The 26,872-nt window shown below is 37.1% G+C and overlaps 1 protein-coding gene across 2 annotated transcripts in view; it reads right to left on the minus strand.

Moving 5' to 3' along the window:
- Positions 1-26,105, minus strand: part of ASH1L (ASH1 like histone lysine methyltransferase) — a gene marked incomplete at both ends in the record, with an annotated part of 186,232 nt that extends 160,127 nt beyond the window's left edge. For both annotated transcript variants that reach the window (XM_079698474.1, XM_079698473.1), the window contains one exon: positions 25,686-26,105. In XM_079698474.1, coding sequence (XP_079554600.1) covers positions 25,686-26,105 — 420 coding nt within the window. The remainder of the gene's footprint in view (positions 1-25,685) is intronic.
- Between the last annotated feature and the right edge of the window lie 767 nt (positions 26,106-26,872).

Raw genomic sequence — 26,872 nt, forward strand, 5'->3', positions numbered from 1 at the left:
GTATGTATATACATGAAATCATTTCATCATTCATCCTCTGATACAAAATACACTTCTCATGTACTAAATTCTCGTACATACTTGGTTCTATTGCTAGATACTCCATTCTGGGTCATTAATTTTCTCTTTGTCCATGCACCAATACCACAATGCTCTAACCATTTTAACTTGAATTATCTGATGAGTCTTATTCCTACATGTTACTGTTCTTTTCAGAAGTGTCTTGACTACTCTTGTTTATTTTTCCATATAAATTTTCTAAGCAACGTACCTGGTGCCAAAAAGTATGTATTACTTTAATTTTGATTGTTAAATTTGCAAACACCCTGAAGAAGTGAAAGGAGGGACTTGAACAGATATTTGTACACTGATGCTCACAGCAGCATTACTCACAAACAGCCAAAAGGTGGAAGCAACTCCATTGACAGATGAATGATAACATGTGGTATATACGTACAATGGAACATTATTCAACTTTAAAAAGTAAGGAAATTTTGACACGTTACAACAAGGATGAACCTCAAGGACATTATGCTCAATGAAATAAGACAGTCACAAAAATACAAATACTATATGATACCACTTGTATGAGATACCTAGAGTATTAAGTCAAATTCAAAGAGTCAGGAACTAAAACGGCTGTTACCAAGGGCTATGGGATGGGGGGAATAGGGAGTCACTATTTAACAGGAATTAACAGAATTTCAGTTGGGGAAGACTGAAAAAGTTCTGGAGATGGATGGTGTGTGAATGTACTTAGTGCTCACAGAACTGTACATGTAAAAAAGGTAAATTTGATGTTATGTATATTTTACCACAATAAAAAAAAGTGCAATTAAATTTTGGGACAATGGACATCTTTATGATTTTTTTTATTCAACATTTTAAGCTTTTCTATTTGTTCAAAATTCACTAGTGTTTTGAAGCTTTCTTCCTTTAAATATTAAACCCTGATACTTAAGTTTATTCCTAGATATTTCATCTCTTTCCTAATGGAATCTCTTCTTCTAACTTCTGTTTATTCGTATGAAGGCTACTGATTTCTCATTTATTTCTCTATTAGTCAATTACCTCACTGAATTCTCTTATCATTTTTTTTGACTGATTCTCTTGTGATTTCAAGGTATATAACATCACTTACAAGTAACAGTAATTTTACCTTTTCTATTTTTATCTTTCTAATTCCTATTTTCTAATTTTATTAACTAGTATCTCATTAACATTATTAAATACCAGTGATGAAAAAGGGAATTCTCTTCATTGACAGTCTAATGAGAATGCCCTGGTGTCCCCTCATTAAGCATTATACATATGTGTATCCATATATATGTGTACATATATACATTTATATTTTTACATACATTATATATTTTTACATATTTCTATTTAACACATTAAGGAAATACCTATTTTATTTTTTAACTATTAGTATAATTAATTATAGTAACACATTTCCTAGTATTGTACTCCTTTGGATTCCTGGGGAAAAAACACAGTTCATAATGGTATATAGCTCTATTGTAGATTCACATGTAATTATATGAAACAGAGGTCCAGTATACCCTTTACCCAATTCCAAAAGGATTGCTTGTGTTGTCCCTTTATAATGCATATCTCTTTTAATGTGCTGCTGAAACAGTATGCTGGTAGTTTACTTAGCATTTTGCATCATTATGCCTACGTATGAGGAAAAGAGAATATTAAGCCCATATTCTTTAACTCAGGAAAGTATAACTGAAGTCAGAGATTGTCAGCCTTAGCTGTCAGTTGTTAATGACACCGAATGCCTTAAGAAGACAAGCACAGAGATATCACAACATTCAGTAAAGATAAGTGAACATTTATGAACTTGTTTCTATAAAATCTTCCCAAACTGAGATATGCTTAATTAAGCCTTTTTGGTAAGACAGGCAAAAGACTTTGCTCTGACATTTAAAGATTTAAATTTCCAAGGAATTATTTGTAACCTTGAGACTAAAATGAAGTCATTATAGAACTATACAGACTATTTACTATAAAAGATAAGTTTTTATCACTAAAAATTATCGATGTATATTCTTAAGCAGTGGTATAATTAAATAAGAGTAATATACCTTCAATTAATTCAACAAATATAAAAGGGACTGTGTGTAGTCCTCCTTGTATATGTATTTAAAAATAAGCTAAAGTGAACTTTACCCGTATTCACAAGAAACTGAATTTTTGCTTAAGCAAGATTATTTTGTAGTTTCCCTTTTTGTGCTATCTTTGTAAGTTTTTAGGATTAATTTTATACTCACTTTCCTTCCTTTCGTATGCTCTGAAACATTTAAATCATTTTGAAATTATCTTTCCCTGAAGTTTTACAGAATTAAACTAAAGCCATCTAAGACCAGCATTTTTTGACAACAGTAGTAGCTTTTTGAGGGACTTCTCTATTATATTTATGGTGATTGGTCAGTTAAAATTTTCTGATTTCTGAACTCAGATTTAGTAAATTATCTTTTTTTAAAAATCATTTTCACTTTTCACATTTAGTTGCATATAATTAAAAGCAGACAAATTTCTTATAGTTTCCTTTTAACTTCTACTTATCTGGAATTATTTGCCCTTTAGCACTACTTATTTATATATTGTTTTCCCTCATTTTTCTTTATTTCCAGGTTAGACTTGCTAAATATGTTTCATTTCCCCGCAAAGGAACCACTATTTGGAGAGTTACTGCCTTTGTTTTCTAGTTCACTTCTGCCTTCAGGTTTCTCAGACAGTCTTCTTTTCTTAGGATTATTTTGTTCTCTTGGTAACTACTGAGTTGAATGATTTATTCCATTTATTTTTATTATTTTCCTTTTAATTAATATTTAAAGGTATCTTCCCTTTAAATACAGCTTTCCATGAAAATCAAAAGTTATTTTGTTTATTTTCTACAAATTCTGAGATCTGGTAATTTCCAGACCAAGTTTTTACTATCTGTTTTTTATTAATTTCTAGTTTTTCTGCATTGTGATCAGAAAATATTACTTTTACTTCTTGTGGTAGCTTACTGTACGTATGTTCAGTTTTTGTGAGTGTCCATCTGTTATGGACTGAACTGCATAACCCCAAATTCAAATGTAGAAGCCCTAATGCCCATGTGACTGTATTTGGAGAGAGGGCCTTTAAGGAGGCCTTTACTTAAGGTTAAATGAGGTCATAAAAGTGGGGCCCTACTCCAATAAAAATGGTGTCCTTATAAGAAGAGCGAGAGCGCTCAGGTATCTCGTTTGTTACACTTGGCCATGGAGGAAACAGTGAGAAAGTGGCTGTCTCTAAGCCAGGAAGAGAGCCCTCATCAGAAACCAATGCTGATGGCAAACTGATCTTGGACTCCCAAGACTCCAGAACTGTGAGTTCTGTTTCCTGTTTTTAACTACCTGGTCTGTGATATTTTGTTAGGACAACCCTTGTAGACTAATAGTACACTATCATATTTTGTTACGTTTTTAAAAAATTTTATTGCAGTATAGTTGATTTACAATGTTATGTTAGTTTCTGCTGTATAGCAAAGTGAATCAGTTATACCATATTTTGCTATTTTGACCTTTCATAGCCTAAACATTTTTTTTAACTAGGTGAAATGTGCTTATTTTTTTGTTGCATTAAAAAATCTGGAACATGTATATTTCTGTTCTAGAGAAGTTCAAAAGACTAACTTATAATATACTTAGCCTTCAATATTTGCTGACTCGACTATCAGCAGTGATTAAATTACCATATTCTTCCTGTGGCTGCCTCATTATCCAATTAGATATATTCTTTTTACTGTATCAGTTTTTTACTGTATCAGTTTTATCAACTTCAAATGACACTGACTCCTACTATAATAAATTAAGAAATCAGCATATACTTAAATGACATATTCTCTCTCATTTCCACATTGTTTATTAATTTACAAACCAACAGCAGTCCCTTTGTTTAGCCTTTCCATTCCTTTGTGGCTAATAAAAAGATTAAAGGTTGTTTTCTAGAGTTTCTTGAAGAATGAGAAAAACATTGCCTGATTTCAAGTGTTCCGAAATGTTTGTCACTATCATTTTGGTATAGATGAACTGTCCAATTTGAGGACATTATGGATTTTGCTCCACTGTTCTCTGGTTCTGGATTTTGATGTTTGAGAACATCTTGAATTTTATCCTTATGAAGTAATTTCATCCTTTGATCTGGCTCACAAACAGATTCTTAACTTTACTGATAAAGTCTAATAATACAATAATTGTTTCCATGAATTTTCTGTTATTTGTGAAAAATGCCCTTACATTATGGCTTTAAGACTGATCTAAATCAAAATTTCTGTCTTCTTCTTTAAAGATATCAATTATGCGTATGTTGTATTTTCTTTTTTTTTCCCATATATATCACAATTCTCCCATCCTTTTGAACTTTGGTCATTTCCATTTTGTTCCTTCTTTCTCACTGTTTTCACATGTGTTGCTTCTAATTTTACTTTTATATAATTGATTTTTTTCCCTCTATTTGTCTCCTTGGGTGCCTTTAGAGGTCTCTCCTGTTTCCTAAGCTCTTGTATTGTTGTTTTATCCTTCATCCTTTTCATGAAGGTGACTTTATGTTTTTATAATTCCCAGCAAAATATCTGGAAACAGTATCTTACTAAATCTGCAACCTATTCTGCTAAAACATGTTGAGGAAGCTCTATTATGAATTGGCAGTTATTTCCTCTCAGTATTTGAAGATATAATTGATTTCCTACTTTAATCGATGTTTAAAGGCCTAATATTGGCTTAACTGTCACTCCTTTATCTAATTCTCATTTTTTTTTGGATTTTTTGTCTTTGATACTCTACAGACTCACTAAGATGTGTCTCAGTGTACATATAGCTTTATTAATCCTTTTCAGAACTTGTCCTTCATAAATAATCAATTCTGGAAAATTACCTGGCAAATATTACATCTCCTCAATTATTCTTCAGGACTCCATTAGAACATACTGGACTTCCTATTATCATCCTTTATCTTCTCTTTATTCTTCCTATCATATTTGACATCTCTGGATCGGCTACATTCTAGGTAATTTTCTCAATGCTATTTTCTAGTTCACTATTCTCTCCACAGCTGTGTCTAAACTGGATGCTTAAACTAATTATTCACTGTTTTTAAATGTCAATAAATGCATTTTTCATCAAGAAAATATAATTTTCACACCTAGAATACATATATCATTGGCTTCTTTTTGAAAATCTGCCTGGACATTTTTTGTGTGTGTGTGTGGCTATGTTGGGTCTGTGGTGCTATGCACAGCCTTCTCTCTGGTTGCAGGAGTGGGAGCTACTCTTCGTTGCAGTTTGCGGGCTTTCCATTGCAGTGACTTCTCTTGTTGCGGAGCACGGGTTTGGCTCTAGGTGCGTGGGCTTCAGCAGTTGTGGTACACAGGCTCAGTAGTTGTGGCTTGCAGGCTCTAGAGTGCAGGCTCAGTAGTTATGGCACACAGGCTTAGTTGCTCCGCAGCATGTGGGATCTTCCCAGACCAGGGCTCGAACCTGTGTCCCCTGCATTGGCAGGCAGATTCTTAACCACTGTGCCATCGGGGAAGTCCCTCGATAACTTTCTTGTTTTTTCATTTCGAACTGTGAGTTCTTCTTGAGAGGTGGCTCACTGAGGGTACAGACCCTGAAGAATCCTAGTCCCGGCTGCCCACCTTGAATAGGCTTAGAATAAACTGGAGGTAAATTTTTAGTCCTTCTCTAGGTAGGGGTAATTTTTCCGGGAGAAAGGTAACAAGAAATATATAAAGGAAAAGACTGAGATGTAGTTTTTAAAAAAATAACAACAAAAAAACCCTCCAATATCTCAAAAAAATAAATAAATAAAAGATATTATGAATTAATACTTGAAGGCAGATTTTTTACCAAGTTTGGCTTCAGTCTCAGGAAAGCTAAACCACCAAATACTTATTCCTGGGAATTCACTGGCGGTCCAGTGGTTAGAACTCCATGCTTTCACTGCCAAGGGCCACGCGGCGTGGCCAGAAAAATAAGTAAATGCTTATTCCCATGTTATTTCTGGCATCACAAACCTTGTGAACAATCAACATGATAGAATAGATTACTACCAATTATAATTAGTTTTACATTGTTAGTAATACAAACAAGGCATGCCACTCAGATTTATGGTATTATTTGAATTTTCACTTTCAAATACAGGTGAGCATTCTATTTGAAACATGGAGTGAAGAATTTCCTTACGGTTATCATGTGGTAACATTTAATAAAGAAGTTGAGGTACAGGGGTTACTGCAAAACTATAACTAGTACTGAAATACTTATTATAAAAGCTGTTAATTTCATGGTCTAAAATAAAACTATCACATAATTAAATAAACAAGGAAACTGACTGGCAATATAAACATTAAGAGTGTGTTATCTAGATGTGTATAAACATTATCTTAAGATTAAGTAAGTAAATGCTGCCGTGGAGCAACTAAGCCCGTGTGCCACAACTACTAAGCCTGCGTTCTAGAGCCTGCGAACCACAACTACTGAATCCCACGCACCTAGAGCCCGTACTCTGCAACAAGAGAAGCCACCACAGTGAGAAGCCCACGTACCACAACGAAGAGTAGCCTCCGCTCGCTACAACTAGAGAAAGCTCACATGCAGCAACGAATACCCAACGCAGCCAAAAATAAATAAATATATTAAATAAGTAAATAAATGCTAATAAAATTTAAATAATCATATAAGACAGAATAATAAGAACTGCATTTATATCATAATTTTTTATGATTTATTAATTATTTTTTTAAAAATCTGTGTCAGGTCTTAGTTGCAGCACGTGGGATCTTTTAATTGAGGCACGTGGGATCTTTCGTTGAGGTGCGAGAGCTCAGCAGTTGTGGTTGCGAGGGCTTAGCTGCTCCATGGCGTGTGCGATCTTAGTTCCCCGACCAGGGATCGAACCCGCGTCCCCTGCACTGGAAGGCAGATTCTTTACCCCTGGACCACCAGGGAAGTCCTCTATATCATAATTCTAATCTTCCTAAAATTTTAGTACATTAAGCTAAATAACATTAAACGTATTAAACTTTAAGTGAAGTATTTTACTCTCAGCCATCCTTGAGTCTTTCAAGAAAATTCCTATTTGGGAATTATTCACATTGTGTGAAAATTAAATAAAAGCAAAACGTCAATTTGGCTCAAAATTTCACAAGAGAAACTCCAAAATAAATCATCTTTATCCATTATAATTCAACTTTAATCTGGACATAATAAATAGTATAAAAAGAAGAAAATGTTAAAGGAGAACAAAACATCTAAAACGAGGGTTATTCTCATTCCATACAAAAAAATTAAATGTCTTAAAATGTCTTTATGATGACGATTCATGAGGCATAAAATTTGAATAAGCTTTTTGAAGTGTTTCTACAAACCGCCAATCATCCTCTGTAGTTGATGACAAAAAAATTTTGAGATTTGCTCAAGTTGCAAAGTTCTTCTGAGAAAACATTTTATTGAAAAACTTGTTCCTAATATCTCACTCTGCTGTGAACAAAATGTTAATGATATAATTAAATATGCTACTTCTGTATCTCACACATCAGACATGCATGCTTCACAGTAAAGGATGATAAAATTAAAATTGTTTTGATCGTTTGCTGAAAGATATCTGCAACTCACACGCCATAACAACAGAATGAATCTGACTGAAAAAAAATTTGTAGAGAATAGGAAAATCAGTTAAAAAAAGGAAAAATAATTTAAATTATTATTTGATACTGATAACAGAACAATCACAGTGAAGTTTATGAGCTCCTAACTTATGATTTGGGAATTAAGAATAGGATGTTTTGCTCACGTCCTCAAGTTGTGTGTTTAGAGAATTATAGCATAGAATTTCAGTTACAGAATTAGTCTGTAAACAGAAATACAGTAGGCTATTTTCATCATTCTTGCCATACTAAGAGATTTTGAAATTAACTTGTCATGTACTTAAATTAATGAAACAGGAAGGGATAGCCTTATTACATGTTAAAAAAGAGCACTTGAACACAGGAAAGCTTTAAAGTTACACTCTATAGATAACAATATCAACACAGGAAAACTTGTTCAAAGTAGTTTGTTTACTGGAACCCACTAAAACAGCGATGTGCCTTATATATTCGTTTTTACATGATATGTGCTGGAAAGTTCCTCCTATCATTCTACTATTACGTGGAAGATTCTGAAACTAGTCTGCATGCAATGAAAGCTGAGATGTAGATGGAAATTCACAATTTCGTCCGTCCCCTTGTAAACCAATTATACACAATTCTATTGCAACGTTTGTTGATTACAGGTTTATGGAGAAGCTTGGAGGTTACCATTCTGTCCTAACAACAAGTGAAAAGTTAAACAAACTTAAAAATCAACCATTTATATCCATAATAGAAGTGAGGTCACAGGGCAAACTACTGCCCCCAAAACTGCAGTGACTGACAGAGAATCATCATTTACCAGAGCAGAAACCCATGAGCTGAGACCCTGGTGGAATGAGTGAGTGCTAGGGTAGGGAAATCTGAACTCTGACAAATTGCTGGAGGCTCAACATAGACAAGTTTGAGAGTTGAAAACTCCAGGAGGACTCAGTTATTGTGATTCCCCCACAGTTTTATGAGTTTTATCTCCTGGATCTCTAAGAGGTTCACAAGATGAGAAAAGTCCCCTCTTAATTCCCGCTGTGGGAGGGGAAAACGAACCACTTTGAAATATGCCACACCATTTGGTTCGTAACAAGGTCTGCCCTTAGAAAAACTATTAACCTCAGAAACTATTAACCAGAGCCTAGCCTGCTGGGATTTAACAAAGCCTAACTGATCTGGGGGGAGGAAATGATCCAACTCTAGCCCACTCTAGCTATCCTGTCCTACCTAAGAGGGGAGGGGGCACCGGGAAGTATCTGTGAAGTTTACAGTCTAGAGGTACAGGCTAACCAAAAGACTGAGACCTAATCATAGGACTAAAGACTGTCCTCTTAGCTACAAATGAGCAAAACTAAGAATTACATCCAACTTCTCCTCGGAAACCATGCAAGCAAGAAGAGAGTGAAGTGAAATATTTAAAGTGTTGGAAGAAAAAAAATAACCTAGAATTCTGTAACCTGTGAAATTATCCTTTACAAGTGAAGAAGAAACAAAGACTTTCTCTGACAAACAAAAATTGAGGGCATTTGTTGCCAGTAGACTTGTCTTGCAAGGTATTAAAAGAAGTTCTTTAGAGAAAAGGAAAATGACATAGGTCAGAAACTTGGATCTACATAAAGAAAAAAAGACCACTGGAGAAGAAAAAGTGAAGGTAAAATAAGAACTTTTCTTTTTCTTATTCTCTCTTTTTTTTTGGCTGCACCGCATGGCATGTGGGATCTTAGTTCCCCCACCAGGGGTTGAACCCATGCACCCTGCAGTAGAAGTACAGAGTCCTAACCACTAGACTAGACCACCAGGGAATTCCCTACTTTTCTTATTCTTAATTGATCTAACAGAAAACAGTGTATTTTAATAGCAACAACATATTCAATAATGTATGATGTGTATGTATATCCTTGTGTATAACTGAAATGAATGACAGTAATGATACAAGAGACAAAGAATGAATGGGAGGAATTTGTGTTATTTTATTATTATAAGGTATCTGTGAAGCAATACAGTGTTATTTTAAAGTGGACTTAGATTAGTTGTAAATGTATACTGCAAACTCTAGGACAAGCACTAAAAAATGTAAAGAAAAATGCTTATGGACAAATTTTTCCCAAGTGATTGTATGGAACATAAATTACTTGCAAAACTATGTTAAAAATCAGAACTATAAGTACGGCAAGAATCTTAAGTCTACTTATGAAAATATTCAGAAAACATCTTCAAGAAATGTGCAGAGAGGGGCTTCCCTGGTGGCACAGTGGTTGAGAGTCTGCCTGCCAATGCAGGGGACATGGGTTTGTGCCCCGGTCCAGGAAGATCCCCCATGCCGCGGAGCGGCTAGGCCCGTGAGCCATGGCCGCTGAGCCTGTGCTCCGCAACGGGAGAGACCACAACAGTGAGAGGCCCACGTACCGCAAAGGAAAAAAAAAAAAAAGAAATGTGCAAAGGTTCAGTTTGTGACATACAATCAAAGAGAGAACCAAAACATCTGAGAATGGGGGTTGGGGGAGGAGTCCCAAAATAAATTATTAAAGAAAATTTAACATATAGATAATTAAGTCAAGTATTTTAATATAAAATCACAAAATTTTTCTTGTCAAAAGCAGACCACTACAGGCTTTTCTTAAATTACAAAACCATTAATTAGGTGCTGCACTTGAACTCTATATTCTGGACTGAAGCCCAAAATCAAGCTCATTCTTATTATATCGCCCCTATTACAATCAAGAGTCAACCAGAACGTATTACTACAGGAAGTTTAATTCCTTCAGAAAATATTATAGTAAAAGAATAGTAATAATAATATGGAGTAGCTCTTCTTGCTACTGAATATAATTTAAGGAACATTAGATGCCAATCTGTCCTAGGTATCAACAGCAGAGGAAACAAAGTCTTTAGATTCTTCTTTACACCTCGTTTATTCCTAAAGTGTAAAATCACCACCATAGCACATATCTAAATTAATCTATACTCTTTCTCTCAGGATTTCTCCCCCACAAATCCCTATCTACTAATTGGGAAAGAGGGGCAATTCAGAACAATGTCTTCAGTGGTTTAGACTCACAAAGTGAGGTCAGGCAGGAAAAAACGTCTCTTTCATCATATGTTCAACCTTTTGTCCCTATTCATGAAGTTTCATAAAAGCTCCGGGTTTGTTATCTCATCATATAGGGCCTTTAATTCTGATGTCTCCCCAAAACTCTTCATTCATTTCTATGCAGCTGTACCTCAGAATTTATTAGCAATGTGCACGTATGGAGCAGTCTATATGTGAGCATCTCTGGAATGATTTACAGTCATTAAAATGAAATAAAGATATGAACAGACAACCATAAAAAGAAGCATGTGAATTAGTGAGTCAACATGATGATACTTAGGCTTAATTCTCTGGTACTAAGGAAGTTATGCCTTCTATCAATTTGTTTCAATAATGACTTTTTCCATTAGCAAGATGAGCAATGAAATGAGAAACATTCACACTTACCATACCTCATTATGTACACCATTAAAACAAACCATAATACAGACTCAAGCACATATCCCTAACACGCTACACTTTAAAAGAAAGTGAACTGCTCAATCAGCCAGAAGCAGCACTGATTAGAGAAGTTTCTACTACAAAATGAAAGCAAGAATTGAGGCTGAACCTGATGAAACTAATTATGGTAGTTTTAATCTTCCTGGTACATTTATAACAGAAGCCATACAGTGCAATAGAAGGGATCTACTCTTCCCCTCCATTTATGGAAGCATATGCTTCTACAATTGATGGTATTTTGGGAAAAGAATGGCACCTTCCTTGTTTTTGTCTCCAAGGCTTAGGGCAGATCGTGGCTGCCCCTTTAGCAGTCTGTTTTGTGTGTGTTAAAGGCAGAAAAGAAGGCTTTACTGAAATGTGAAGATCTGGGAGAATTTGCATAATAGCCTCTGCCCTGCAGAAGCTGGGCTCTATGCCAACCGTTCTCTTCTTTACTACAAAATAATTCTAGCTCAAGCAGCTTCCAAAGCAAACAATCAGTATGAAGGTAAGACAACAGACTTCCAGTGGGATAATGTGGACCTGTACTCTGGACCTTTTCATAAGTTGGTATAAGACTACACTCATAGATGGCACTCAGCTCAAAAGTTACAGGTAAGAAGAATGTGACCATCTTCTATTTAGCAAGTCTCAAATTCACTGATAAGAGCTAAGGGGCATAAACACAAAGAAAACTGGTTAAAAAAAATAAAAGGCACTGGGTAAACATAAACCAGATAGCAGTAAGAATAAACAGTTTCACGTGGGCTCATCTGGAGACAAAGTCTCCCTAAAACCAATCATACTGAGTTTATGACTAATCTCTCTATCCAAAACTTTATTCCCTTTCTTGTCCCGCCCCTGTTTCCCTCAGGACTGAGGAGTACCAAAGAAAAGGGGGTACTGAAACCAAGCAGGACCCTGTGGAGCCTTCCTAGGTACAAAAGCACCTCCGTGTCCCTGTTTCTTGTTTGTAGGAAAAAACAAGTCTCCTAGGCTTTCAGTAGTTCCAAAGAGTAAGCTCAAGCAGTTAACAATTAGGGCAATAGGGTCACAGGATTCCTAGTTCCTCCTGAAGGGACACAGATAACAATCTGGTGTATATCTCTGAGTTGTTCTTTAGAAACTAAGACGCCCCACCCAGGTGGAAAATGGTGACTACATGCTGACCACAAGCATTACAGACCCCAGACTGGCTGGAAAAAGAAGGCTGGGATTCCGGAACATCACCCTGTTACCTTATCACCAATCAATCAGAAGAAAGTCCGTGAGCTGCTCATTCTCCTTGCTTGGGGCCCTGCAAATAAACCCTTACTCTGTTGCAAACACCCACTGTCAGAGTTTGGCTTTCTGGTGGGCACAAGAGCCCTTGCTTGGTAACAATCTGGTATCACCTTTAAGTGGATGAGTCACTAAGATGTGCTAAATGCATTCAAAAGGTATTTGACTACTAAAAATGTTTTCTTAAACTAAGAACCTAATGTGGGGTTGTTTTTAAATGAAGATAACATAGACAACTTAGTTCACCACTCTGTGTTGTGACAAAATACTTAAAGGAAAGTTTTTTTGGGGTGTTTTTTTTTTTTTTGCTGTACGCGGGCTTCTCACTGCTGTGGCCTCTCCCGTGGTGGAGCACAAGCTCCGGACGCGCAGGCTCAGCGGCCATGGCTCACGGGCCCAGCCGCTCCGCGGCACATGGGATCTTCCCGGACCAGGGCACGAACCCACATTCCCTGCATCGGCAGGCGGACTCTCAACCACTGCGCCACCAGGGAAGCCCTAAAGGAAAGTTTTTGTTTGACCTATTATAAGGGTAGTAACCAAAGTTGTGCCTTACCAGGAAATTCATGAAACAGCCACAAGTCATAGCATTACTACCAGTAATACTTACTTCTTAAAATTAACTAACTATAGGTTGTTTTGAAAAGACCTAAAAGTTTTAACATATACTTTCAGTAAATGAAAGAAGAGAAAATATTTATGAGTAGTTCAGTTATGAAAGTTATGTGTACAAGCACCATCTTAGGACTAGGCAAACAAATTCTCTTATCCCCAAGCTATATTTTAAGGGCAGTATTTTTGGTGGTGGTGGTAGTACTTGTTTTTTTTTGGTTTTTTTGCCGTACGCGGGCCTCTCACTGTTGTGGCCTCTCCCGTTGCGGAGCACAGGCTCCGGACGCGCAGGCTCAGCGGCCATGGCTCACGGGCCTAGCCTTTCCGCGGCATGTGGGATCTTCCCGGACTGGGGCACGAACCCGTGTCCCCTGCATCGGCAGGCGGACTCTCAACCACTGCGCCACCAGGGAAGCCCAGCTAGTATTTGTTTTATGCTTACAGATATAAACCCACAGTCCATAATCTCACTGAACTTTTTTTTTTTTTTTTTTTGGCTGCGCTGGGTCTTCGTTGTGGCACGCGGACTTTCTCTAGTTGCGGCAAGTGGGGGCTACTCTTCGTTGCGGTGCGCAGGCTTCTCATTGCAGTGGCTTCTCTGGTTGCAGAGCATGGGCTCTAGGCGTGCAAGCTTCAGTAGTTGCAGCATGAGGGCTCAGCAGTTGTGGCACGTGGGCCCTAGAGCGCACAGGCTCAGTAGTTGTGGTGCACAAGCTTAGCTGCTCTGCAGCATGTGGGATCTTCCCGGACCAGGGCTTGAACTGATGTCCCCTCCATTGGCAGGTGGCTTCTTAACCACTGCCCCACCAAGGAAGTCCCTTATTGAACCATTTTTAAAGCATGTTCCGTGTTGATCATGAAATGCAAAAACTAAAAAGGTCACCTTGACACTTAAGGAGCATTCACTAGTCAAAGAAAGACAAATTAATAATTATAATATAATGTGATATGTGTTAAAAACAGAGAAATATATGCAATGGAAGCACAGAGGTTAGAGTAACTAACTCGGCCTGCGAGGATTCAGGAAACATTTCAAAGAATTGGGTGAGGGCTTCCCTGGTGGCGCAGTGGTTGAGAGTCCGCCTGCCGATGCAGGGGACATGGGTTCGTGCCCTGGTCTGGGAGGATCCCACATGCCATGGAGCGGCTGGGCCCGTGAGCCATGGCCGCTGAGCCTGCGCGTCCAGAGCCTGTGCTCCGCAACGGGAGAGGCCGCAACAGTGAGAGGCCCGTGTACCGCAAAAAAAAAAAAAAAAAAAAAAGAATTGGGTGACATCTGAGCTAAATCTTTCCACTCCCTCCTCCTACTTCCTCTCTCTACTGTATACTGAAACTTCTTTCTTCTTGCTTGGTATTTAGAAACTTAGTAACCTTAAATTTATTCTTCTAATTTCTCATCTTTATCTTCGAAGCTGAAACAGAAGAAAAAAATGTCACCAAGTATGCCTAGGAAAATTTCCACTTGTTTGAGAATTCCTAACAGTCAAAATTACCAAACAAGAGAAGTTACCAAGCTCCCCTGCCTTTGGCTTGTAATTTTCAGTATCTACCTGTGATTTCTTCAGCAGTCTTCTGTAACTCCCTACCCATGCAATCAAGGGCTAGAAAAGGAACTGCAAGATAATCACACTCAGCAATTTTGCCAAAAAAATGAAAAGGTGGGGTTCAGAAGCAGGTTCCATCTTGTTTCACTGTTTTTACTGTGAATATTACTACTGAATACTGCAGTTATTAGGATCGTCTTTTTGCCTTCACATATATACTCAGATGTTAGTAATTCTATGTAGCTTGGCTAAAAACAGCTAAAATATTCTAGTATATAAATTTACCATCTGTGAATTTTTGTCAAAATGCTTTTGTGCACCTCCTAAACTCTGACTTCCTAATACACTAGCAGAACTTTACTGTAAGCATGTATACTTGACTTTGAAATGTTTTCCAAAAATGAAGGTAAAATACACATAGCATATCAGGACTTGGCTGTTAAAAAATAAAGAGTAGAAAAAGACCAATTTTAACAGTTCAAAACCTATTTTGTTTAAAGAGTGAGTTCTCATCACTATTTCACATTAACATTACTTATTTCTGACAGCTTTGAGACATCACCTTCTTTTACTGATCGGTATTTCCTCAATTTAGCTAACAGATTTTGGAGAAACCAAAGCCTTTAGGAACACCATAAATCCAGCTTGGAGAAAAACTCATATTTATATTAAGGGGTTCCAAGGAAGCCACAGTTAATATGCAAACTATTGCCCCTTTCCCTGGTAGGTCTTTACCCAATCAAATATACCTCTCTTAACATCTAACATTAGGCACTTGCTGGTGCAAAGTGATACTTATTTATAATGAAGAAGCAAAGGCTATATTAAATAGATCTTGTAGGACACCTTCATATTTTTCCAGCTTTTAGTTAGGGGAGGGAAGAAGGAGTTATCAGGCATAGAACAAAAGTTTCCCTTTCTTCTTCTTCTTCTTTTTTTTTGTGGCCTCTCCCGTTGCGGAACACAGGCTCCAGACGCGCAAGCTCAGCGGCCATGGCTCACGGGCCCAGCCGCTTCGCGGCATGTGGGATCCTCCCGGACGGGGGCAGGAACCTGTGTCCCCTGCATCAGCAGGCGAACTCTCAACCACTGCGCCACCAGGGAAGCCCCTCCCTTTCTTCTTGGAAGAGAATTCTTAACTGCTAGATTTTGAAATAGTTGGGTTTCAAAAAAAAAATACACATATACCTTTAAACAGACCAACACCACCCAAGGGTCATTCTGAGCTTTGCCAGCTGTACCCTGAATCCTCAATGTACCTCACTTCCCTTCCCCCCTTAACAGTTAAATCCCTGCAACTCATCCTTAAACCTGATCTCTAATGCCATCTGCTGTTGCAGTTCTGTGTCCTCAAAAAGCTCTACCAATCTGCTCCAATATTATTCCTGCTTGACTTTCACTACTGTATGAAGACCAAGGTAGTTCACTATTAACAGATTTATAAAATAAAATTCAGGTACTATAACTTTGGTAATATTTAACATTACAGTTATAAATGATAGGGTTCCTACTTACTACAAGTAATCCTAAATTCCTCAAACAGAAAAACTTTCCCAAAAATCAATTTTAACTTTAAAATATTTCCTCTTTCTAAGAGGAATACTAATATAAAACAGGATCACAAAACTTTAAAAACAAAGAAAAAATCCCACGAACAAATCGGTATGGTCATGAAATTTCTGCTTTAAAATCTGATAGCATTGGGCTTCCCTGGGTGCAGTGGTTAAGAATCCACCTGCCAATGCAAGGGACACGGGTTTGAGCCCTGGTCCAGGAAGATCCCACATGCCGCAGAGCAACTAAGCCTGTGCGCTACAGCTACTGAGCCTGCGCTCTAGAGCCCGTGAGCCACAACTGCCGGAGCCCGCACGCCTACAGCCCGTGCTCCGCAACAAGAGAAGTCACCGCCATGAGAAGCCTGCGCACCGCAAGGAAGAGTAGCCCCCACTCTCCGCAACCAGAGAAAGCCCGCGCCCTGCAACAAAGACCCAGCTCAGCCATAAATAAATAAATAGATAGATAGATAGATAGATAAGATCTTATAGCATTAAAAGCAACACTTTATGATTTTAAGATTAAAACTTACTTTGTAAGTCAGATCAGAGAAAAAACCTCAACCAAAGATCTGATACAAAGAAAAAGTAGACAAAAAGTGAAGTGTTTAAATTTTTGAGTGCAATACAAAGAGGTGATAAGTTCCCCACCTGTCTTCCATTCTTTATTATTTTCTTAGTACTCACCTACACTAAAGGGCTGTCAAATTCCTGTTTTACAGCACAACTGACAAACATCTAGGAGACATGCTAAAACCGCCTTTGCCCTTTACTATTTACTTTGCCCCAGAGTCCTTCTCTTTCTAGCAATTTCTAACAAAGATCTCAACATCTAATTTTAAATATGAGTTCCTCTGTAAAGCTTTCCATGCATATTCTCCTGCTCATCACCTTCTCCCAACAATTCTGACTCCATAAACACTCGTTACTGCACATGACAGGCACTCAAATATTTTATGGAGGAATAAATAAATAAAAGAATGTTATGAGTCTAGACAAGAGATTATGTTCAAAATTAAGTGATACAAAATTTGACCCTCCTGGGCTTCCCTGGTGGCACAGTGGTTGAGAGTCCACCTGCCGATGCAGGGGACACGGGTTCGTGCCCCGGTCCGGGAAGATCCCACATGCCGTGGAGCGGCTGGGCCCGTGAGCCATGGCCGCTGTGCCTGCGCGTCCGGAGCCTGTGCTCCGCAACGCGAGAGGCCACAGCAGTGACAGGCCCGCGTACCGCGAAAAAAAAAAAAATTTGACCCTCCTTTGTGAAAAGTACAAAATATTAGTCCTATGATTAGTTTTCTAAAGTGTAATAGACAAAATAAAAATACACATTTAAGGTAATGAAAATGTTCTGAAATTAGACAGTGGTGATCGTTGCACACCTCTGTATATAGCTAATATACTGAATATACTAAAAACCTCTCAACTGTACACTTTAAAAGAGTGAATTTTATGGTATTTGAATTGTATCTCAATTAAAATTATATACATTTTATCTAAAACCAGGCTAATCTAATACAGGGCACAATTTAAAGGAACTACTATATGTAGAAAGCCTAATAAATTACTGCTGTTTAACAGATATGCCAAGGAAAGAAAAGCCAAAACCTAAGTAATATCAAACCCAATTTTTTCCTCAACATTTCATTTCAAAACAATTGGAATTTGTGTGAAACAATTTAAAGACTGCTAGGCAAATTAACCATACTGAGCAAGAACAGAGATAACTGTTATTATCTGTATATTTTCTTACTAAAGAACCTACATTAATCTATCAGTTCTATAATTTAATGAAATCTTAGGCCAACAGACCTTAATTAGAATACTTGGATTCACTAACGGTTTTAATAATTCTCCATAAAAATCACTTTACTGAAACTCAAAATTACATCTCCAAAGGACTGTTTCTTAAATAATCTATTAAGTCAGCACACTCATCTCTTTTCTAAACAGAAAACTATCTTTTGGCAGGGAAATTATAATTACAGCTGTAAATTTTAACACTGCCTCTTCTCCTTTTAAGTTGGTGTGTGATAAATACAAGTAAATATAATGACTTCCACCCCTACTTTCACTTTCTAAAATACTGCGGTAGAAGAATGACTACACCATTCTGACAACTTATGAAATGACACAGACACAACATGAAGTTGCAAGACAGCAAAACCCAAATTTTTACAGGAAATTTAAAAGAAAATATGCCTTTCCACCATAGACAAAACAAAAATGAGACAGGAAAATCTATTTTAAAATTAATAATGAACGTATTTCTTATAAAACAATCAGGTGATTTCTACTCTAGCCATAAGACAGGCTAAATAGCATAAAGGTCCGTCTACTACAATAAAATAAATCCAGCATAAGATGCCAAGTTTGTTGCACTGTGGCCTCTTAGGAAGTAAGAAAAATCTCCAAGGGTACCCGAAAGAAAAGAAAAAAGAAGGGTGATCTAAGTAGGCGTAGTTGCCCAGAGGGTAAACGTACCAATCCACGGCCTAGGGGTAAAATGGGGCTCTCCCCCAGGAAAGGTGTTACTAACACACCCTAATTCCTGGCAAAGCAAATTCAGAGCTTCTGAAGGAGAACCAATTAGGTTCCAAGTTCAACCACAGATAAAGATGAACAAAATATGAACTTTATAATCAATTGGACAAGTTCTAGAAAAAAGTTCTATTTTTATTAAAAATCACATAAAGCTTATAAAGTAATAGGCAATAATCCAAGGAACACTCTTAAATATGAGTAATGAGGAAGGATTAACCCTACCAGATATAAAACAATAATTAAAACTGTTATACTGGCAAATAGAGACCAATGACACAAAGTGGGAAAACAGACCAGACTCAAGTACACATGGAAATTCAGTGTATGGTAAAGGTAGTGTCTCAAATCTGAGGACTAAAAAAAACTTCTTAATAAAAGGGTTGAGACAACTTGCAGCTATTTGGAAAAAGATAAACTTGGATCCACAACTCATATTACACATCATGATAAACTCCAAATGGATCAAATATTTATATATTTAAAATGAAACATAAGGGAATTCCCTAGCAGTCCAGTGGTTACAACTTGAGCTTTCACTGCTGTGGACCTGGGTTCAATCCCTGGCCAGGGAACTAAGATCCACGGCCAAAAGTAATAGTAATAAAAAAATGAAACATTAAAAAACTCCTATTAAAAAATATAAGGAGATCTTTTATAAACTTAGAGTGAAGGCCCTTCTAGTTATATGTCAAATTCTAGAAGCCATAAAAGGAAAGATTTATTAATTAAATTCAGTAAAAAACTAAAGACTTCTGCATGGAAAAATAACAAATAAGCAAGGCTTAAAAACAAATGACAAACTGGAAAAAAAAATATTCGTCACCCATATTTCAAAGGGCTAAAGAAGCTCTCTTAGTTTCGTACAGGAAAATCCTCCACAATACGCTAACACACTATTTAAGTGGAAAAAACAATGACACAAAACTGTGTGTACAGTATAGTACCATTTATATTTTTTAATTGGGGGGGAGGGATTACTTGCATTTTCTTGTGTGTGTATATATATATATATATATATACACACACACATATATATATATAATATATTTCTGGGAGATATCAAAGGCACTGATGTTGTAGTTTTGTTCCTGGAAGCTTCTTTGCACCAATTTTGGTTCCAAACAACTTGCTCTTATTTATTTTCCAAGTAAGACAATTTCAATACACAGAACAGTTTTTCTTCATTTTGGTTGAGAAATGGTTGTCCTGCTTAGCTAGTTATCATAGTTAGCATGGGGCTGTCAGATGATTGCCTAAAAGGAGACTCCTAAATGGATTTGAGGGGAGAGAAGGGTAATGATGGTAACAATGTTTCATTGTTTCCTTTTTTATCTTTTAAATTCTGAATCATAGGAGTGTATTACCTAATCAAAATAATAGTTGCTAGTCCAATATCCATACTCTTATACACTAAATTTTTTATATAAGTTTCCCATGTCCAAAGTATCTCTTGCTATCTTAATCAGTTTCTGAATTCAGAGAGCAAGTTCAGGGTGAGAGGGATACCTGAAAATCTCTCAAAGACCTAAACGTAAGAGCCAGGACTGTAAAACCCTTAGAAGACAACATAGGGGAAACTCTTCATGATGTTAGATTTGGCAGTGATATCTTGGGTATGACACCAAAGCACGGGCAATAGAAAAAAAAACAGACAAATTGGAGTTCATCAAAACTGAAAACGTCTATGTATCAGGACACTATCAAGAGAGAGGAAAAAGACAACCCACAGAAGGGGAAAAAAATATTAGCAACTCATATATCTAGACTATATCTAGAACCCTGAAAACTCAGCAACAACAACAAAAAATCCACAATTCAAAAGCAGTCAAAAGACTTAAACAGACATTTCTCCAAGGAAGATATACAAATAATCAATAAGCTCAAGAAAAGATGCTCAACACCATTAGTCATCAGGGAAATGCAAAGCAAAACCACAGTGAGATACAACTTCATACCCTTTAGGATGGCTATTATTTAAAATACACATACATACACACATACACACACACAGAAAATAAAAAGCAGTGATGAATGAGGATTTGGAGTAACTGAAACCCCCATGCATTGCTGGTGGGAATATGAAATGGTATAGCTGCTATGGAAAACAGTTTGGCAGTTCCTCAAAAAGATATAGACTTATTATAGGATCCAGCAATACTACTCCTAAGTATATTACCCAAAGGAATAGAATGCAGGAATTCAAACAGATGTCTGTACACCAATGTTCACTGCAGCGTATTTTCCAATAGCCAAAATGTGGAAGCAATCCAAGTGTCCACAGATGATGAATGGATAAACACAAAGTGGTATAAACGTACAATGGAAAATTATTCAGCCCTAAAAAGGAAGGAGTTCTGGTACATGCTACAACATGGATGAACTTGAAGACATTATGCTAAGTGAAATAAGCCAGACACAAAAGGACAAATATTGTATGATTCCACTTATATGAGGTACCTAGAATAGACAATTTCATAGAGACAGAAAGTAGATTATAGGTTACCAGACGCTTAGTGGAGGGGCAATACAGAGTTATTGTTTAATGGTTACAGAATTTCTGTTTGGGGTGATGAGAAGGTTTTGGAAACAGATAGTGGGGATGGTTGCACAACACTGTGAATGGAATTAGTGACACTGAATTGACACTTAAAAATGACCAAAATGGCAAATTCCATATTAATATATTTTACAACAATTTTTAAAAAATTAATAATGTAGGGCTTCCCTGGTGGCACAGTGGTTAAGAATCTGCCTGCAAATGCAGGGGATGCAGGTTCGAGCCCTGGTCCGGGAAGATCCCACATGCCGCGGAGCGGCTAGGCCTGTGAGCCATGGCTGCTGAGCCTGCGCGTCCGGAGCCTGTGTTCCACAACGGGAGAGGCCACAACAGTGAAAGGCCTGCGTACTGCAATGAAAAGTGGCCCCCGCTTGCCACAACTAGAGAAAGCCCTCGCACAAAAACGAAGACCCAACACGGCTAAAAATAAATAAATAAATTTATTTATTTTTTAAAAAAATTAGTAATATAATATATCAAAAACCACTAAATTGTACAGTTTAAATGGGTGGATGGTATGATATGTGAGTTATATCTCAATAAAGATATTTAAAAAAATACCCAGACATACTGAGTCAGAACCAATAAGAACGTATCAGGAATCTATACTTCTAATAAATATCTTACACATATATCTTGGTATGTACTTGCAAGTATTCTGTAAGATAGTTTCTTAGAAGTGACACTGCGGAATCAAGGAATTGTCCATTTTTAATTATGACAGATACAAGCAAACTACTCTCAAAAAGTAGGGCATCCGGGACTTCCCTGGTGGCGCAGTGGTTAAGAATCCGCCTGCCAATGCAGGGGACATGGGTTCGAGCCCTGATCTGGGAAGATCCCACATGCCACGGAGCAACTAAGGCCTAGAGCCCACGAGCCACAACTACTGAAGCCCACGTGCCTAGAGCCCATGCTCCACAACAAAGACAAGCCACCGCAATGAGAAGCCCATGCACTGCAACAAAGAGTAGCCCTTGCTCACTGCAACTAGAGAAAGCTCGCGCACAGCAACGAAGACCCAACACAGCCACAAATAAAAAAATTAAAAAATAAAAAAAGTATGGTATCGGGACTTCCCTGGTGGTCCAATGGGTAAGACTCCGTGCTCCCAAAGCAGGGGCCCCGGGTTCGATCCCTTGTCGGGGAACTAGATCCCACATGCATGGCGCAACTAAGAGTCTGCATGGCACAACTAAGAGGTCCACATACTGCAACTAAAAAAGACCCAACGTGCTGCAACTAAGACCAGGCGTGGAGTGAATGAATGAATGAATAAATTTTTTTTTTAAGTACAGTATCAATATACTCCCCAGCAACAGGGCATGAGAGTGGCTGTTTCCCCTATATTCTTGCCAACACTGAATGTTATGAAATTTTTTAGTTTTGCCAAAATGTAATAAAGATAAATCTCAAAAGTAATTAAAAATAAACCATCTTAAACTTAAACAGTGCTGTATGTCAATTATATCGCAATAAAACTAGGGGAAAATACATTAAAAAAAACAAAAATCGGACCCTTAAAATCTATAACTTATATGACATGAAGAGCATCTAATACTTCTCAAAAGAATAAACTAAACTTTAAACTTTAGTTATTAACATGCCAGTTACTAAACTGTGGATTGAAATTTTTTAAAAATAGATGACATATTTGAATCACTATAAATAATAGAATCCATAAGTAAACTACTATAAATTTAACAATCTGTCACGTAATTCAAGAAACGGAAAATTTCACTTTTGAACCTGAACTTGAGTTTTGTCATTAAAAATTACATCAACAGTTAACAATGAGTTAGTACTAACCAGGATAGCAAATTATTTTTTTAGAGGGTCTTGTTTTTGCCCTCTCAACATTGTTGAAAGAAAAGTTCGATTAAGAAATAAAACATATGATCTATATTTCTATGTTTTTACTAGAAATTTAAGGCTTAATATTTGCTTTAAAAGCAGCACTGATGGACTTCCCTGGTGGTGCAGTGGTTAAGAATCCGCCTGCCAATGCAGGGGACATGGGTTCAAGCCCTGGTCTGGGAAGATCCCACATGCTGCAGAGCAACTGAGCCCGTGAGCCACAACTACTGAAGCCTGCGTGCCTAGAGCCCGTGCTCCGCAACGAGAAGCCACCGCAATGAGAAGCCCATGCACCGCAAGAAGAGTAGCCCTTGCTCACCACAACTAGAGAAAGCCAGCACACAGCAACGAAGACCCAACACAGCCATAAATGAATGAATGAATGAATGAATGAATGCACAGACAAAAACCCAACTATTTTTTGAAGAATTGGGGGGAAATGTTTTGGTTGCTTTAAAATAAATAAAACAAAACTCCCAAGCTTTCTTAGACTACCAACATGCCTCATAACAGTGCATCTTTCTCCCCTTAGCCACTGATGCTTAATCTTTTTGGAGTCATGAACCCTTTAGAGAAGCTAGTAAGAACTATGTAAAAACGCATCCAAACAAACACAAAATTCTTCACAGACCATCGTATGCTAACAGCAAGTACAGATAACCAAACCCTTCCAGAGATCCCTTGTAAAGCAATACCTCAGGCTGTAAAAAGAACATTCACAAGAATCTACCACATGCTAACTACTATATATAAATTTAATTCTTTTTTTAAATTGAAGTACAGTTGACTTACAATATTGTGTTCATTTCAGGTATACAGCAAACTGATTCAGTTTTTTTTTTCAGATTATATTCCATTATAGGTTATTACAAGATATTGAATATAATTCCCTGCTCTATATAGTAAATCCTTATTGCTTATCTGCTTCATGTATAGTGGTTTGTATCTGTTAATCCCATACTCCTAATTTGTCCCTCTGTCCCTCTCTCTCCCCTTTGGTAACCATAAATTTGTTTTCTATGTCTATGAGTCTGTTTCTGTTATATATAAAGATTCATTTATATTATTTTTAGATTCCACATATAAGTCATACCAAATAATATTTGTCTTTCTCTGACTTACTTCACTAAGTAAAATATTCTCTAGGTCTATCCATGTTGCTGCAAATGGCAATATTTATTTTTTATGGCTGAGTAATAGTCCCCTGTATGTGTATGTGTATATATATATAAGCATATATGTATATATGCATATATATACACACACACACATCTACATACATACATACGTACACACCACATCTTCTTAGGCCAATCGCCTGTTGATTGGTACTTGGGTTGTTATGTCTTGGCTACTGAAATTTAATTCTTTATATATCCATTTAATACAGGCATTAATAGCCCCATGTTATAAATGAGGAAACCACAGCTCAGTTAAGATAAACCAAATTGCCTATGTACAGTTATTAAGCCAGGATGTGAATTTGGTTCTGACTCTAATTCATACTCTTTCCATCATTTATGAAGAACTAATTTAGAGGGCAGAAATACAGTCAACATCCTATGCTAAAGTAACTATTGGAAAAATAAACACCTAACCCATTACCAACAGTTTTGTAAGTATACAGATAGCTTTCCTGAGGAACCACAAACTATATTCTGCTACAAATAATAAAAGTGGGATATAAACTACTTATATATTAAGAATAAGTATGTACTGTGGGTGAAATCCTTTCAGTACAAAACCTCATTATTAGCACTATTAAAAAAATACTATAGAAAGATTGCTAAAGACAATCATCTCAAAGCCCTTTAAAAATTAGCTGTGCAGGGCTTCCCTGGTGGCACAGTGGTTGAGAGTCCGCCTGTCGATGCAGGGGATACGAGTTCGTGCCCCAGTCTGGGAAGATCCCACATGCCGCGGAGCGCCTGGGCCCGTGAGCCATGGCCGCTGAGCCTGCGCGTCCAGAGCCTGTGCTCCGCAACGGGAGAGGCCACAACAGTGAGAGGCCCGCGTACCACAAAAATAAATAAATAAAAATAAATAAATAAATAAAAATTAGCTGTGCAAGACAAGCTCTAACACTGTCTCAAGTAAAAAGGTCTAGATAAAAATTTTTTAATCCACCTTTCGAAAATTCTTGAGGTCAGCAGGAATACAACCATCCTGAAAGGTAGGTGGTTTTGTAATCATTTAACATCTTTAAGCCTCAGTTTCTTCTCTATTAATTTGTCTATAGTCACATCGTTAGTAAACAGGAGGGCAAGATTCAACTCTAGGTTTCCTAACTAAAAATCCAATCGATATTCTTTCCACTAGGCCATGTAGGAGCAACAATCTGGATATACCCCATTTAAAATATTTGCCGTAATTTTACAAGTACATACATGGTTATACCATCACTCTCATCTCTGACAAGCCTCAAAGCCTGTTTTGGCTCACAAAACAGACTATTTGGAAATAACATAAAAAGATTAAAATCAAAATTCCTAAAATATGTACGTAGGTTCGATAAAAATTAATAGAGAAATCCAAATATTGTTAATGATCACATATTGTTGGGAATTCTACTTACCCACTTTGAAGGACAGTGCTCATTCTTTTCATCTGTCATCTTCCCACTTTTAAGTGCTTTCCTTGGGTGCTTGATGGTTGTTTTTATGGCAGGTCGACATACATAGTTCTCCAAGTTCTTTGGAGGTTTTTTAGTTCTCTTAGCCTGAAGGCCAATCTTCAATTTTAAATTTCCCTCTGAAAAGTTTGTTTCTTTCACTGAAAACTGTTGCTGTGCATCAGTCAAACCATTATCTTTCCCTGCTTCGATGGTTCTTTCCCGATTCCACTTGCGAAGGTCCTCTTCCTCCTTTGTGTTGTTCTCTAGCTCTACTTCTCTCTTGCTGACCAGTGTACCAGTACTGATGGCAGAGGGACTCTTTCTTGAAAATCCTTCGGAATCAGAACCCAATCCTAACATAGCAGTATTTCTAGGGTCCATCACAAGTGTATGTTATTGCCAGGGAATCTTATGAAAATTTTACAGAACTGTGTTCCATAAAAAACAGGGATCTCCAAAACTGGCAACCAGCATCTCTTTCTCTGCAGGATAGACCATAACAAAAAATTTATCAGAACAGAGGCAATTATTAACATGAGAAATGGGTAGGGGGGAGGAGAACAAGAAGATCAGGAAGAACCGAAAATCAGTTAAAATGGATCAAAATGCAGTTCAAAATGGATTTAAATTCATTTAGTTATAAATAAATTTAAATTTCAGAATAAGTTTATTATTCTCCAGATATCATAAGCTGTAGTGGTATGGTGCAAATCAATGTTTAAGATCCACTGTTCTAACTCAAGCAACAAGCTTCTGCAACTGCCAGTAAAGCAAACACAGTCTAAGATAAAAATATCATATATTTTAACACTCCTCAGTTTCAAAGGAATATATTTCTTACATTTTAGTTAAATAAAATCAATTTCATTGAAGGTAAAGAACCATGTTTTGGGCTGGTTTCAGCACTCTAATACTATTTATAAGAGGTGGTAGACTTTTTAGGTTAGGACTCTTAGGCTGGAATTATCTCTATTGCTGGTTTACAATTCCACTCTGAATTCATTTACTCATTCATTCATTAAAAAATATTTCTAAACACCTATCATGTGCCAGGCATTGTGCAACACCCTGGAAATACAGTATTCAACAAAACAGATCCAGTTCCTAAATTTACAAGCCTTATACTCTAGTGAGAAAGACAAACATTA

The sequence above is a fragment of the Hyperoodon ampullatus genome, assembly GCF_949752795.1.
Source record: "Hyperoodon ampullatus genome assembly, chromosome: 2".
Lineage (NCBI taxonomy): Eukaryota > Metazoa > Chordata > Mammalia > Artiodactyla > Ziphiidae > Hyperoodon > Hyperoodon ampullatus.